Below are 16,372 nucleotides of genomic sequence, written 5' to 3'. Positions count from 1 at the left end.
CCGGGCACCAGGGCAGCCACAGTGCCCAGAGCAGAGGGGCAGTGGCCCCCGACCCCTCAGCCTCAGGACCTCGTTCTCAGAAAGTCCACCCGGAGGGCAGCTCCCAGAACCTCTACATGCCAGGATGGACGCACTGGTTCCCCTCCCTTCTGGGCCCTGAGGGAGCTGGCAGGGACGAGAGAGTCAGGCCTGGCTTCAGCCTCAGCCGGACCGCAGGGCTGTCTGCGTCCAGAGGCCCCAGGGAATACTTGATCGTCCAGGCTTCAAGGCTTGGTTGAGAGCAGAAATGCCTGAAGGCTTCTCCAGGGAGGCAGGACCACCGTGCGGGGCTGCCGTTCTGCACCCACCAGAGGGGCCGGAAGAGGTGGCCTGGGCGGTGGCCCCGGAGCAGAGGTGAGCACGGCACCCCGAGCTCAGCTACGTGCACACGCTTCTGTATTTATAGCTCAGAACAAAAGTTTCAAAAAGATATTATGGGTAAGATGTTATTTTAATTTTGAACATGAATGAAAAAGAGCAAACAACGCCAGTTATCTTTATCTTTTGCCAAGAACACAATTCAAACTGGCACGACGTGTTTCAGCTCCAGGTTTACCAGCACTGACAGAAAAGAGCAGTTTCAGAGGAAACTTCACAGTATTTAAGATTGGCTTCCTAAAACCCGACGAGTAATGGGTGTCAGACGTTTCCTCCACTGAAAGCAGGACAGCCCACGCTCACTTCGCTCAGACCCAGCTCTGCGCAGACCGGCTCCGAGGCAGCTACTACCCTGGGGGCTCGCACTCAGCACGAACCAGCCGCCTGCGAGAACGCCCTCCTCACAGAAAGGAAGTGGCCTCAAGCTCACTGACCCTCAGAGCACATCCAGACCCCCCAGCTGGGGGGCCGTGGGGCCGGTGGGTGACGGGGCTGGACACGTGCGAGAGCAGAGGGCAGTGCCCACACAATGAGCAGGGGCAGCGTGAGGGGGACACCAGGGCCCTGATCCTGGGCAACGGGATCCGAGAAGATATGGGCAGAACAAAGACCTAGGGATGGGGACCAGGAGGACCAGTCGGCCAAAGCCTGGCCACTGGCCCCAGCCATCCTAAAAGCTCATCAGGTTTTTAGGGTTACTCCACCCTCGCCTCCTTGTAAACAGCTGAAACTTCTAACAAGTTGAAGTGCCGTGGGGAGAGGGTGCCAACCTCAGGGCTTGGCTGAGATGGGACAGGAAAAGTGTCTTACAGGGAGGGTGCCTGCTTAGCATGCACACGGTCCTGGGTTCAATCCTCAGTACCTCGTTAAATAAATAAATAAACCTAATTACTGCCCCCACAAAATTAAAAAAGAAAAGGTGTCTTGCTGGCTCCCCACCTCTGCCCTTCCCCACTGACAGGTGGGAGAACCAGAAAATGCAGGCTGGAAAACGATTTTCAGATTTGAAGACCTGGGCCGCCAGCTCACCGGCTTGCACTGCCCCCAGAGCGCCACCATCCCACCCTTCCCAGAGCCTTAACTTCTGCGTGGTTGTAAAAGGTCACATCTGGGGACCCAGGAGAGAGGCCTGCACACCGGGCGCTGGTGTGATCTGAGGGGGAAGGGGCTCACCTCCAGCAGCAGCCTTCCCTCCGGCACGGCGGACCCTCCGCACGGACCTCTGTCTCCTGGTGGGGGGGCACTGGCAGCCGGCTGCTGTGGGCGCCGCTCCTGCAGGGCTGTGGGAGGAGAGAGCAGTTACTTACAGCCTTCCCGGGCCTGGCCACATTTCCCCTGTTTCCCCAACTTCCACTCCACAGTTCTCTGCTGCCACCCTCTGCAGGTCAGACAGGCGGACATCGTCCTCATCCCAGCCCCTGGCACCTGGCAGGGGGCCCCCAAGTCCACGCTCAGCATCCTCCTGGACACTGGGAATTACAGGGTCCCCAAGGCTGCTGAGGGGACAGGCAGGTAAAGGGGGTCCCAGCCAGCAGCGGGCCTGGTGCTGGTGGCTCCACGGAGGCCAGGTGGGACATGCCTCTGTTTCCCCTCATTTTGGGGATTTGTAGATGGAAGCTCCAAGGGCGTCAGTGCCACCAAGGGCCCTGCAGACCGTCACTCGCCTCCTTCTGGTCTTGGGATAAAACAAACAAGCGTGAAACTCTCCAGTGTTTCTCCTTTGAGACCACCAAGTTGTGCTGGGCTTTTCCTCGGGGGCGCGCTGGGCTGTTCTGGCTCTCACACGTCATCGACTGTCGGGGAGACCTCGGGGCTCCGCTGCCCTGGCCAGCTCCCCACGACTGCGCCCTTGGCTGATGGGCAGCACCAGCTCCCCCAAGAGCTGGTCAGAGGTGCAGGGCCCCAAGCCCCAGGCCAGTAGGCCCCCGATGAGCTCTCCGGGTTGAGATGCTTGGTCTAACCCTCCTCAACCCTCAAGTGGGCCGGACCACTGCAGATGGAGCCCCCGATGCACACGCATGCACGCGTGCACACGTGTACACACGCGCGCGCATACACGTACACGCGCACACACATGTATGTGTACACACACATCCCAGCAGAGGCCAAGCCGGCCCTTCATATACGCCCCTGCTGCCAGGCGCAGGGTGTCCACAGGAACAATGGCCTCCATGCAGAGCCTCCTGGACGGTGGCCCTCGGGGCCCTGCTGTGGCCTTTGGTCTCCCCCAGCCTCTCCATCCTCACCTCTCTCAGAAGCTTACCCCATCCCCTCCTCTCCCGCAGGACTTCTGTTCACTGCATGAAAGACAACAAGAAAAGAATGCATTTCCTCGCCAGAAAGCAGGTGTATCCTGGGAAATAGTCCAGTCACTCCTGGGTCCAGGCAGAGATGCAGACGCCCAGGACTCCCTTCCAAACTGAAACTTGTCAGCCACCAGGTCCCCCGAGAGGGCACTGGTTTTCAAGGCAGTGAAACAGCTCTGAGCGAGAAGCCAGAGGCCTTAACGTTTAATCCATTTTGTGCTCCACTCCACTCAGAAAGGCTTGAGACACCGAACTCACACAGCTCTGCTTCCTGGAGCACAGAGGCCTCACGCAGACCCAAGAGGAGCTGGCGCTGAGGGGTGCCACGTCCCCGAGGGAACCTTCTGGTCCCAGAGGGTCACGCAGACCCCACGCTCTCAGAGGCCGAGAAAGATAAAGGAGGGAAAACTCTGACTAGCGAGGGCCGGGGTCTCCCTGACTCCCACCCCTCCCCCTGTGACGTCACAAGGCCAGGGCCAGCCTCCCAGCTCCCCAGAGGATCCAGCCCTGCTGACCACCCAGAGACCACGTCTTCCAGGTGGGTGGGGCAGAGCCTGGAGCAGGTCTGGAAGAGTCTGGAGCCTGGAGAGGAGCTGGGGCCCGGACCCCCATCTCAGTGCACCCACAGTCGCCCCCTACAGCCCAGACCACCAAGGCCTCCCTCACAGCAAATTCATTGCAGGGACCACCCCGCCACACCGACCCAGCTCAAGCCAGCCCTCTACCCGAATTGAGGGGAAGGGGAGTTTGGGGTTGGGCTGTCCCTGCCCTCCTCTCTCTCACCCCTGCAGACCTGCCTGGGGGATGCTGCCACCCCCAGATGGAAAGCTGGGGGGATCCCCAGGTGGTGATGTCATCCCAGATGTGGTTCACTGACCCCTGCTGGGACTCTGCCCCCCACTGGGAGAGGCACAGAGCCACAGTGCTCCCAGACTCACAGGGGCCAATGCCCACACAGGACATGGGGGCAGCCTGGGTGGGGGATGGTGGGCACTCCCTGGAGGCAGGAACGGGGGTCCCCTTCTAACCTCCCTCCCCCTACCCCTGCATGGCTCTCTGCACTGGGGAGCCAGCCCCCCAGCATCGCGTGCGCCCCGGCCAGGCACCCCCACTTCCCTCCTCCGCAGCCACATTCCGCAGGGCACGCCCGGCAGGGCCTCCTCGGGCTCCTGTCACGCGATGGGGCGTCAGCACAGCAGTGACAGCAGCCTGGACCCCGGCCAGGGCCTCGCGTGCAAGCAGGGCCGCCAGCGCGCCCCACCCCCAGGCCTGTGGTGAGACAAGAAGAAACCGAATGTGATTCGGAGGCTGTCCTGCAGGCCCAGCCAGGGTGGGGGGCAGCCTTCCTGAAAACCCATCTGAGTGACAGCCCTGCCCCACCTCCTTCCAGGTCGCCCAGTTCAGGGGTGCAAGGAAGTTGACACAAGGCAACAACTCCAGTGGGGGTGGGGGTCACAGCCAGGGCTCGCGGGCTTGGGGGGTGTCAATCTTCTCACAGGTGGACTGTGGCAATGGCACAGAATGGAGGGAGGGAGGGGGAGCAGCCTGGAGTAGGGGAGACAGCCAGGCAGAAGGGGGAGGAGCAGCAGGGAGGGTGAGCAGAGTAGTGGGGGGATGGGGACAGCCCAGTGTTGGGGGAGCAGCGCTGGCAGCGTGGGAGCAGCAAGGGAGGAGGGGCGGTGGGAGCAGCCCAGTGGAGGGGGAGCAGTGGGGTGGGAGCAGCTCAGCTGGGGGAGCAGGAGGGTGTGGGAAACACCCAGTGGGGAGGCAGCTGGAGGGGAACAGCCCCAGGGATGGGGGAAGCAGCCTGCTGCTCCCCGCAGCGCCGTCTGGCCTCAGCTCTGCCCAGTCACCAGGGTCTGTTACCGCATCTCACCCTTTCTCTCCTTTCCCTGTGACCACGGGTGTCACCTGAGGATCTGACTTGGAAGAGGGTCTAGCCCCCCTGAGTGGGGAGCTGGTGGGGAGGCGGGGGCTGTGTGTGGAGGAGGCCTCTGGAGAGAGAGCCCAGCCCCACCGCTTCTCCGCCTGGACTCCACTGCGACAAGGGGCAAGCCCACCGTCTCAGCCCCCGGCCCCCCACCATCTGCACCTGGTTGCCCATGGTTAACAGGCCAGGGAGAGAAGCTGGCAGGGAGCAGGTGCAGGGGTGTCCATCAGGGAGTTTGCAAAAGTGTAGAGAGAAAGGGGCCCCCAAGGCCTGGAGAGGAGGGGCATTCCAGGGGTAAGAGGGCCCCGAAGGCCCAGAGCTCAAGGAATTAGCTCTGGTCCAGCCAGGCAAGCAGATGCCCGTCCGTGTCCAAGGGCCTCATGCCCCGGCGAGCTGCTGCCCCCACCCGCTGACCCTGTGCTGTCCCCAGAATGGGGCCACGCCAGGTGAGATGGGCTTCCGCCAGCACCTATATCCCACCAGCCACACCCTGCGGGCGGCCAGCCCTTTTCCCGCCCAGCTGGCTTCTGAGTGGCAGTGGGAGGTGGGGGGCTGCCAAGACCCCTGGCCCCACCACAGCTGTCCTTGCCCTGGGCAGAGCTTGGGGCTGGCTTTGGGCACTGGCTCTGCAGACAGAGCTCAGGTCACAAGGCAGAAGAGGAGGCATGGCCAGGGCTGCCCACGCCCCAAAATGAACAGGCTCCTGCCTGATCCCTGAGACCCGCCTGGGCCCAGCCCTCAGCGCCTCCCTGAACTTCAGCCATACTGCAGGGTCTCCCTGTACAGTCTAAACTATCCACCAGCTGGCTGCAGAATTAACCCTTCTCCCACTTCACTGACTCCTGCACCCCTGAAAGGTCCGCTCGGAACAGACAGAATCTGAGGCACTGTCACAGAGACAGTGGCTGTCCCCGTGCATCCGCTACTCACACACCCATGAGGGGTGGGGTGAGAATGGAAAGGCCGCTTCCCTTCGGGGCTCAGAGTGAAGCTACCGCACCCCGCCAGCCCCAACCTGGTACCCGACTTCCTTGCTAAGAGACCTCCATGTCCTTCACACAGAGGAGACTCAGGGCAGGTTGCCAACCTGGGCCGAGCCATGTGCCACAGGGACCCAGCCCCTCCAGCAGCTGCTCAGAGGTCTAGCCATTGAGAGGTGCCAAGTGTTCTGGAGAGGAACCAGGAGACGCCACTGTCTCTGCCTCTGGATGGTGCTGTGATGCCCAGGAGGTGGCAGCCACTTTGCTCCCAGCTCAGGTGAAGCCAACTCCTCAGGGGACAGGACAAGTGAGCCCAGTTTGTGGGATGCACTGAATGTGGGATGTCCAGGGGTTGGGGTGCAGGACTTCTGCTACCCAGGTGACTGAGAGAGAAGCCAGGAGCACCACAGGAGGCTGGGTGAAACCCGATTCTGACCAGCTGCAGCTCCTGGAGCAGACAGGTCTGTGTCCACAGTCCAGCCCCTGCTTTGGATGAACACATGCCTGGTAAAACCTGGCACTATTTCAGTGTCGAGTGGAGAACCCCAGGCTCTGCACTATGTCCTGACCTCCGTGCTCTGGGCAACGCCACCTAGGCCACCCACTTCCAGCCCTGCTCCAGCAGCAAACTGGCCCCTAGGCCCTCAATTCAGAGCCGACATGCACACTTGTCCTCTGGAGACGGCTGGCGTGACCACCTACTCCCCTCTGCACTGTGCCCAGAGGTCAGGGTGGAGGGGACATAAATGAGCTTGGAGCTCTACGGGGGCCCCAAGGAGCAGGAGGCCTCCCATTTCTGCCCACTTCCAGCCCAGACCCCTCAGAGGTCTGCTTAGCAGAGGGGCACAGCTCAGAGCAGGGATCAGTGCCCCTGCAGGATGGGGCTGGGCTGTTGTGAGGGCCACACACCTGCCAGCCCCGAGTAGGGCCTGGGCGGCAGGTGCCCGGTACACGGCCTAACGGTCCACCCCTGCATCTTACTGTCACCAGCTCAGCACCAACCCCGAGAGGTGGCCTGTTGACACACGCCCGTGTCCCCCAGATTCCTGTGTGGAAACCTGATCCCCACAGTGATGGTGCCAGGAGGGGCCTCTGGGTCGTGCGGGCAGGAGCCTCATGGATGGCACTAGTGCCGTCATCAGAGACCTCAGGGCGCTGCCTCGCCCCTTCCCCTGTGCGAGGACCGCCCAGAAGCAGGTCCTCACCAGAACCTGACCCTGGAGCAGAGGAGCCGACAGACGGGAGTCACCTGCGGGCCAGGTCCCTGGCGGCTGTGCACTGGCCGCTCATGGGCTGCAGGCGGCCGTCCCCTTCACACAGACGGGGCCTGGGGCCAGGCGAGCATGACCTTCTAGTGGGCCCTCTTGTCACCAGCGGGGGCTGGCCTGCCCTCCTGTGAGACAGAGAGGTCCAGCACGTGGAGGGTTGTCCACCCGGAATGGCCAGGATGTCAACTGGCTCCACTCACCCCTGCTCCCACTGCCAGGCCCCCTTCGGGTGACCTTGGTGACAATGCTTGGGGGCCCAGAAGCCACATTTGTCCTGGACTTGACAGGAGCCCTGCGGGGCCCCAGCTCACCTCTCCCGACACCCACTCTCTCCACGAAGACTGGGCCTATTTGTGGGTCCCTTGCAGGGAGGGCAGCCTGTGGAGGGGACTCAGCTACCCAGCCTGGCAGGAGGGCGGGAGTGGTGGGAGGGCATTCCAGGGAAGGGAGGGGGAGGGCTTGGTGCTTCGCCTCTGACCTGTGCTCCCCACCCCAGCTGTGCCTACAAACCCCTCTGCAATTTTGGCGTCAAATTTATGGATCACCCCACAGTTTTCAAGCTCTCCTCCCCTTACTTTCAAGAACTGAAAAAGAAACTCCTTGTTTTGCGTTTGGAAGACAGACATGACTTGCGTGCTGGAAGAGAGTTCTGCCTGCTGATTCCTGACGGCTGCAAACTGTGTTTGCAGAGGAAACTCGGGGCTCTCAGTCTCCTTCTAAACAGGTTGTTCTCTGCACTTGGGCTGCTGAGAACTGATGGGTCCAGGGTTAGGGTGTCCCACAGGAAGGTGAGAGGAAGCACTTGCGAATAAGACTGCAGAAGCCAGACCAGCAAGCTCTTCTCTAACCTCCCAGGGAGGCGGCTGCGAGTGAGGGTGTGCGTCCTGCCAAAGCCTGCGTTTCAGGCTCGTGGGGAGAGGGATGAAAACTGCCTTTCAAAGCCCCAGGTTCAGTCAGGCAAGAAGAAACGTCACAGCATGCTCGCCTCGTGCGGAGGTGATATTTAGAAAACGAGGCAACCCCAAGATGTGTAGTTCATCAACTTGTTGATTTTCTACAGAAATAACTTCCCTATTTTCCAAAATGACCTGGCAAGCTTTAGAGGTTTCACACTTCACTGTGGCTCAAAAAGCACCAGGATAGCTGCGTTTCCCCAGCCCCCGACGGTGGGGAGGCAGCACCGGCTGCGCCCACAGTTCTCTGGTCACAGGAGTGTGCTTCTCACCTTGCTCTAAGGTCTGGTGGGCTGGGAGCCCAGGGCTCCGTGGTGATGCCACCAGGCGTCCTGCAGAGGAAACCGCTGTCTCCTTCAATCCTCAGGTTGCAGAGCAAGATGCAACCAGAAAGCGCTCATTAGGGAGAAAAGGAAAAGGGATCTTATTTACATGCATTCTGGACCCATGTGCTCTTCGTTGTAGACAAGGTAGACCATTCGGGCTTCCTGTTAAGTGTCCACAATCAGAAGGAAAGTGCACCAGTGTCGGGCTGAGGGGCAGAAACATTTTGTAAAGCCAGACAAAACCAAAAAAAAAAAGTTCCTCCCTTAGCAACCTCACAGCAGCAGGTGTCACGATAAGCACGGTGACACCGAGTTGGGGACCCCAGGTGGATGCAGCTCGAGGGGCCACACCCAGCCTGTCGTAGGGGCAGCTCCAGGGGGGGCAAGCCTGGGGTCTTGTGCTCGGGAGGAGCCCCCAGTGTGGCTGTCATGGGGTCTGATCCACGTGTAAGTTATGAATTTGTAAGTAGACTTTAAAGAAGCCTCCAGGCATGTAACCTTGAGTTTGCACATCAAGGGACTTGGAGCCTGTCTGCCTGTCAGTCACCAGCATCCAGTTTACTCACAAATCAATCACATGTGATCTGTTCTGATCAGGTCCTGCCTGGCCCACCGCCCACAGGCAGTGAGCTGAGCACTAGGAGGTGGACGGTCTCAGTGCCCCAGGCTGCCCAGGCACCAGGGGCCTCCTGCAGCCAGGGTCATTCACTCTCCCATGCAGCCACGCATCTCCTCAGCCCCCGGCCACGCACATGGAGACCGCGGGGGACACAGCCCAGCACTGAGGACAGCAGCGGGTAGAGGGTACCCATGCGGCTAGAGGAGCCTCCTCAGGGGGTGACTTTGAGCAAACGCCAGGAGAACAGTGACCAGCAGGGCCGGACATGAGAAGGCTGCAGGTGAGTGGGTCGTCACCAGCCCCCAGGAGCCCCCTCCCAGCCCTCCCGGCTCTCCATCCCACTGCCTGCTCCCCGCCTGACCCCCACGCCACCCCGTCTGTGAAACAGTCGGTGGAAACGTGGCTGTGAGAAGACACCGCTGTGCTCACTCCTCTTGCAGAAGCGCTGGCGCCCGAAAGTGCCAGGTGACCCTGAAAATGCCCGGTGCCTGTAGATGTTCAAGTATCTCCAAGCTCTCCCGACAGCGGCTCCGCCCAGCGGCCACGCCCACCCCTCCCGCGCCCTGCCCCCTGCTGTCCCCTCCGCCCCGCCCACCACTGCCCTGCCCACACCTCTCCCCACCAGCTCTTCCAGAGCTCCCTCCATTCACACCCTTAGCAACTTCTCAGTTTTGCAGTTTTCTCTGTTCATTTGTGTTTTATTCTGAGACACTGTCAAACTTGCAGGAAAGTTACAAGAACGACAACCGGTCCCTCTGCCCAGAGACTCCACTGGGCCTCACCGACTGTCCCACAGCCTCCTCTCTGCCAAGGTCAGTCCCAAGGCTCTGCTTCCTTCTGTCCAGAGGCTCCTTGGTCTCTCCTCGACTCATGACAGGACAAGCTATCTTGCCAGCTGCCCCTCAGCCTGGGTTTGTTGGTGTGCCAGGATGTTCAGCGGGACCATCACAAAGGGGAGCCGCCTCCTCACGCATCCTGCAGGCTGGCACATGAGGTCAGTTTCTTCCAGGAACAGTGGTGGGGTCACGTTTGGTCACTAGGATGGTGTGCACTGGGTTTCCCTACTCCATGGTTTTTCCCTTTGTAGTTAATTCATATTTTGTTGGGAGGCAGGTCAAGTTTAAAAACTCCTTTTCTCATGCCGCTTCCACCCCTAATTTTAGCGTCCACTGACGTTTCTTGCCTGAATTGTTAGTACAGTGGTTACCAACTGGTGACTTTATAATCCGCCTCTTCTCTCTTCAGTCAGCTGTGTGGAATCCCCTCTCCTGGTTGGATTTGTTCATTCATTCATTCACATCAGTGGGGACTTATGGAATCCTGTTTCACTCGCTGGCTTGTACTCCATCACCACCCTTGCCCACCTCAGTGCTGACACTGCCCCAGAGCTGGCCGGGGGTCCCCACAGGCCAGCTCTGTGTCCCAGGCTCGTCTCCATCTCGCCTGAGCACGGAGTGCTCTCCAGCACCGCCATCGCAGCTGCTCTTGTCTCTGCTCTGCTCTGACTCTGGAAGGAGGCCAAAGAGCGCCCTTCCTTTTCGTCTGGAAACCGAGTGTGAGCTGTGCTGCCTGCTGTGGGGGTGGGAGGAGCCGTCAGTGGACAACGCCAGGAAGCACACAGTGGCGAGTTCACCAGTGCCTCCAGTTCCAATCCTACACCTCATGGTCCAGCACAGACAGACTGAGTCTTCCCTTTCGCATTTGGTAGAAATTGCTTTAAAACGATCTTGGCCTGGATCTTCTCCGTGGAAGGATTTTAACCACTGACTCCAACAGTCATGTGACTATTGAGGGTTTCTATTTCTTCTCCAGTCAGTTTTAATAAGCTATGTTTCTAGGCACTTATTCATTTATGCTTTCAAGTTTATTGGTGTGAATTTGTTCACAAAAAGCTCATCGTTAAACACCTGCAGCCTCTGCAATCGTGTTCCCGTCACATTCTTAATACCTTTTGCTGTTTCCTGTGCTCGTCTCACCAGACCTTTGCGGTTTTATCATTTTAAAGGAACTCTGTTGTATGTTTCTCCTCTATTTCACCAATATCTTCTCCTTTACTATTTCCTTTCTTTGACTCTCCTTTTATTTATTTTGCTTTTCTTTATCAAAATTAATAAACATAATGCTTAGCTCACTGAGTTTCAGCCTTTTTTCTTTTACAAATAAACACTAATGGTTATTTATTTCTAAGTATTGCATTAGCTGCATCCCACGTATTTTGATTTGTAAATATTTTCTAAATTTTATCATGTTTTCTTCTTTGATCTACGTTATTTATAAAAGTTTTTATTTCTAAATATAAGGGTTTTCAATTCATCTTTTTTTATGGATTTCCAGCTTAGCTGCCTTGAGGGCTCATCAGACGTTCTTCATGATTTTGTCTTTTGAGAGTTACTGAGACTTGCTTATTGACTAATAGGTTTCCAGTATATTTACAAGTTCCACATGGGCTTGAAAAGATGTGAATTCTGAGTTTCAGAGTGTAGTGTTTTTGTACGTCCATCAGATTAACCATTTTTGTATTCTTCAAATCTTCTATAATATTTACTAATTTTATTTATTTGATGTATTAAATATTGAGAGAACTGTTTAACATCTTTCTCTCTGATGATGAATTCATATGTTTTTCCTTATAGTCCTGTTGATGTTTTATATTTTTGAGGTTATATTATTAGAAGCACACAAATTTAAGATTTTTATTTGCTTGATGAAATAAAAATTTTCATCATGACTAATTATTAAATGATACTCTTTCATGATCTCCAGTAATGTTTTTCACCCCAAATCAGTTTTTTACGTTAGTATAGCTTCATCAGATTTCTTTCAGTTAGTAGTTTTTTTCCATTGTACCTTTTTGTGCCTTTTGTCAACAAAAGAGTAACAGAGTAATCCACTCTAATAACCCTTATCTTTTAGTTGGCATCTTTAGTCCATTTACATTTGCTGTAACTAGTGACACATGGCATTTTGTGCTTTTTATTTGATCCACTCTTTCACATTTCTTTTTTCTCTTTTCTTGTCTGTTTTTCTTTCGACTGGTTGTATTTTCTCATTCCACTTTTTTCTCTCCACAAGTTTCAAAGTTAAACCTCCTTTCTCTTGTTTTGATGGTTATCCCGGAAATTTTATTATGAATTAGCTCATCAACTTCCAAAATTAATTAATACAAGAACTGTTGGAATCTTAACTCAAACATGCCTCTTCAAATGTATGTGCTATCAGAGCTAGGAACTTCTTTTCTTTCTTTCTTTTTTTTTTTTTTTGTTCTTCCAATATGCCATTATTATTGATCTATACAATCAATGTTTACCTTGATTGACACATATAGTCACCACCTTCTCCCTCATTCCTTCTTGCAAGCTAAATCTTCTCTTTCCTCTGCATGAAGTACATCCTTGACAATTTCCTTTAATAAGTTCTCTTTGGGTTCTCAGCTGCACTTAGTTTTGGTCTATGAGTATTCCTTAGTTTCCTGATGGCTGGTCGGTACGTTTGAAAGGTTTCAGAGCTTCTACCCTGTATTTTGGGTGCTATGGTAGGAAGGCTGACTGGTTGCGCTCCACTGTGCCTGCTGAAAGTGGAAGAGACTGTGTGTTTGGTGGCAGATCTTCCCCACTTGACTCTAAATTCCAGGAGGTGGGAACCATGCAGCTCTTCTGTTTACTTGCATTATAACAGGTTGTTAATATGGAACTTTTCCGTCTGAATCTGAGCCAAGGACCCAAGATGACAGGTGCCAACTACACCTGTGGCCCAAAGTGAGCTCCCAAGTGACCTCAGCAAGGCTGCAAAGGAAGCACCAGAGGTGAGAGGTGCTTGAGGCCAGGAGGAGGGCTTCCTTGGAGGGCTGTGCTGTGCATCAGGAGGAGGGTAGGGGGTGGGGGTCCCTCCTTGCCTGGTGCCCAGTGAGAAGGGCTTCATGATGGCTCCTCAAGGGCCCGCCGTGTGCCTCCTGAGGCTGCTGGGGCACTGGAGGTTGGTGTGTCTCTACACTCAAGAAACCCAAGTTGGGCTGAGCGTGGGAAGTACCTCATGCCAACCATGGTGGGTCAGATATGCTAATTTCCAGTGGAGCAAATGGACCACAGTGTCTAAACGCTGGCCTGGGGTGTCCCAGGTCCTCGAGGGAGCCAGGGCACCTCAGAAGAGGCTAGAGGCACCATATGACACCCAGGCTAAGGAAGGAAGGCTGCCAGTGAGGCTGGACCCCAGGGAGGAGCAGCCTAGTGCACCCCCGGCCCCACCGGCTGGAACACCATTGCGGGCGGGCAGAAGGCTCACACTTGAAATGCTTTTAGAGTTTTAACTGTTTGGCCAGGCTGATCACACTGGTATCAGTGCCTGGAAGACGCTAAATTACCCAGAAAGTACCAGAAAAGCCTGGGGCTGTTCCAGTCCATCCAGGGGCAGCAAGAGGAAAAACCAAAGCTGCTTTTTGTTGGCCTTGAGCAGATGTGCCCTTGATGGACGCTGGTACCAGCAGAGTGGACAAATAAGTGAGGGAACCAAGCGCCTTCCCCTCCCCGGCCAGACTCGGAAGCAATTAAGAGATGATGGGAGAAACAAAACAAGCACGAAATGACCCAGGGCGATCTTTCTGCCTGGGGCCCGGGGTAGGAGGCAGGTGTCCACACAGCAGGGCCGGCTCCCTGCTCTGAATGCCCTGACAAGACCCAGGACAAGTGTGTCTGTGCTGGAAATGGCCCAGGGAGGGGAGGCTGTCTTCCAGGAAGTGAGAGTGATGAGGGAAGGGGCTCCCGCAGCAGCTGAACAGCTGGAAGGTGAACGCTGCGCCAGTCCACCTCACAGCCCCAGTGGGGAGGGATCCCCCGAACGCTCCACATGCAGAGAGGGCACTCAGGCCCCAAACCTCCCTCCTCGCCACAGGGCCTCTTAGGCCCTCGACTGCTCTGACAAAACCCCGCTTACTTTCTCACAGCCTGGAGGCCAGACGCCCAAGCTCAGCTCCCAGCCAGGGCTCTTCTCCGGGCTGCAGACAGTCGCCTCCTGACTCTGCCTCCGGGACAGTGCGCACAGGACAGAGAGAGTCAGAGCCTGGGGCCTCTTCTTATGCAGACGCTGATCCTCCAGGACCTCCTTCCACCCTGATTACAGCCTAGAGGCCCCGTCTCCGGTCTAGCCACAGTGGGGACAACACCTGCCCATCACAGGGCTCATCAGGGAAGGATAACTTCAGTGAAAGCTGAAAATTGGTACAATTTAGCTTAATAATCACATACACTCCACTGCCGGGTCACAAGATCTTTAACAGTCTCAAGGAGCCCTTCACTTCTAACATGGCAACAAATACAGCATCCTGGGAGGGGGTCTTGGGACATGGCTCACGAAGCGAGGGCTTCTGGACCTTCCCACCAGCTGGGGTGAAGCAGATCCCCAGCCCAGGCGAGCGCGGTGAAGGGGTCGGGGCGCAGCACCGCTGCCACGGGGCATCTCCAGGTTCCCCCAGGAGCTTCCTCTTCCCTTCTTGGTTTTGCTTACTGACTAACGCCAGGCCTGGGTGGACCATGGGCACCAGGTCACTGCATGCAGGTCCCCACTCTGGGCACTTATCCCTCAGACCTAGTGAGTCTCCCGGCTTCTGCTCTGGGAGGGCCAGCCCAGCTGACTGACCACTGGGCCTGCAAAGGAGGCACTGGGGCTCTGGACAGTGAGATTTGCAAGAGTGGAAAATCCCTCTGCTTGTACCAAACAGAAGTTCTTTACAGCTTAGAAGTGCCAGCCCTCATTTGATGCAAAAACCAAACAAATTAATTTAAAAAGCCCACTGCCTTTTAAAAATGTATGAAAGTCAACACTAACACAAACATTACAAGCAAATTTTCAGGTCATTGTTGCCCGTGGAGGTTGGAACTTTCCAGCTCATGTCCTTCTCAAGGCTGACGTTTTATGGAAGCTTTGATGAAAGTAGTTTATCCATTTCTGAGTCAGGAAGCACAGATTAAGATCCAATTTTTATAGCTTGATTTTTTTCTGACTTCACAGAGGAAATTAACTCAGGAAAATGTTTTAGACTTTTCCCTAAATTGTACAGTTTGAAGGGGTCGCAGAGTTGGGAATCCCCGGGAAGAGAGGGTGATGGAGAAACCAGGGTCGTTATCTCACCGGGCCGTGACAGGCGGGGCCGGCCCTCCCGCAGCCCAGGGCTCAGCAGGCCTGCCGGGCGTCTGCATCAGGGTGGGGGTGGGATCCGTGGGGAAGTGGGGAAGTCACTCTGCTTCTGGTTAAGAAGAACCAGGTGTTCAGGTGGACACCCGCACAGCTGCCCCAACTCTTGGAAACAGCAGAACCAGAGCCTTTCCAAGACCGCCAACCCTGGCCTCGCTGGGCAGAGCTGGACCTGAGGATGTGACCAGAGAGGAAACGACCCGCCCCCCTCCCAAAGTCCCAGATGCAGGTGGGAGTGTCTGTGGGAGGAAGGTGAATGGACAGCCCCAGCTAGGCAGCCCCCAACCTGGCCTGAGCTGTCCAAACAGGTCACTGTGCAGGCCCCTGGGCATGGATATGGGGCCTGGGTGTGGGGAGACACAGCCCCAGGAGCTGGAGTCCGGAGTTTCTGAAGGCTGGGCCGTCTGAGAGGCCTCCTAGTCACCCCTTCGAGGGGCTCTCCCCACCTCGGGCCCCCCAGCCGGGCTTTTGTGAGCCCTACTTCATTTGTTTCCAGAGGTGCATGTCTCTGATGAGACAGAATTCCTGCTGCTCCTTCAGCCCTATCCAAAGTCGGGTCCCTGGGCCGCACCAGGCGCACGTGGGCATGGTCGTTTCAGGCTGTGTGCGTTTGTGTGGTCGTTCGCTCACGTGAGAAGCTAGTGGGCTTTCGGCAGTGGTTTGATTAACCCGCGCTGTCTACCCAGCAGCCAGCAGGACTTGGGTCTCTAGGTCAAGGAGCCTGGATTCCACCTAAGACCACAGCAGCGCTGAAATGATTTTCTTTGCTGTTTTACACATTTGAGTTTTCCCTACCTAAAAAAATCAATGCATTTTCAGTCTGACTTTGGAAACCTGGAAAGTAAAACAAAACTCCTGCGACCTCATCTCAGAGATAACCTCTTAGGCTAACAAGCTTGTGTGTCAGCTCCGGTGGGGGCTGGGCAGGGTCCACAGAGGGCTGTGGGGAGATGCTGAGCGCTCACAGGGCTTTCCTCTGGTGAGGCGCAGGGGCCTCCCCAGCATCCCCACAGCAGGGCCCCCATGGGACAGAAGCCCTCTCCCTAAAGGGACACAAGAGGGGCTGTGAGAGGCCTGCACGGGGCCTCCACCCCAAGTCAGAAAGCTGGCCACAGCCCCTGGTCTCCCTGAAGCCCCGAGGACCCAGCCTCCGGCACTGAGCCCACGCTGACCTGGACCTGCGTGCCCATGACCCCACTCGGAGGCCCCACTGGCCATTGGCACTGACTTTCAACTTGAGCAGCTCAAGCCGCTGTGGGGGCTGGGAAGCAAGCCAGCCCACGTCACACAGAGTACCCCACAATCCAAAGATGTCCTGGTTTTCCTGGGTGCGTCAGAGGTCCAAGTCCCCGGGCAGCCATCCCCAAAATCCAGGAAATGCCAGGTGCTT

General features: G+C 56.5%; 1 protein-coding gene across 1 annotated transcript in view; it reads right to left on the bottom strand.

Annotated features, from left to right (window-relative positions):
* The window catches only part of AHRR (aryl hydrocarbon receptor repressor), a 66,788-nt gene that overhangs the window by 33,471 nt on the left and 16,945 nt on the right, over window positions 1–16,372 (bottom strand). Inside the window, exon 4 of the mRNA XM_031442372.2 lies at window positions 1,591–1,697. Within this exon, the coding sequence (XP_031298232.2) occupies window positions 1,591–1,697 (107 nt within the window). The remainder of the gene's footprint in view (window positions 1–1,590; window positions 1,698–16,372) is intronic.

This window comes from Camelus dromedarius, chromosome 3 (genome assembly GCF_036321535.1).
Source record: "Camelus dromedarius isolate mCamDro1 chromosome 3, mCamDro1.pat, whole genome shotgun sequence".
NCBI classification, from domain to species: domain Eukaryota; kingdom Metazoa; phylum Chordata; class Mammalia; order Artiodactyla; family Camelidae; genus Camelus; species Camelus dromedarius.
The sequence above is the reverse complement of the archived record's forward strand: the minus strand, read 5'-3'. Positions and strand labels throughout refer to the sequence as shown.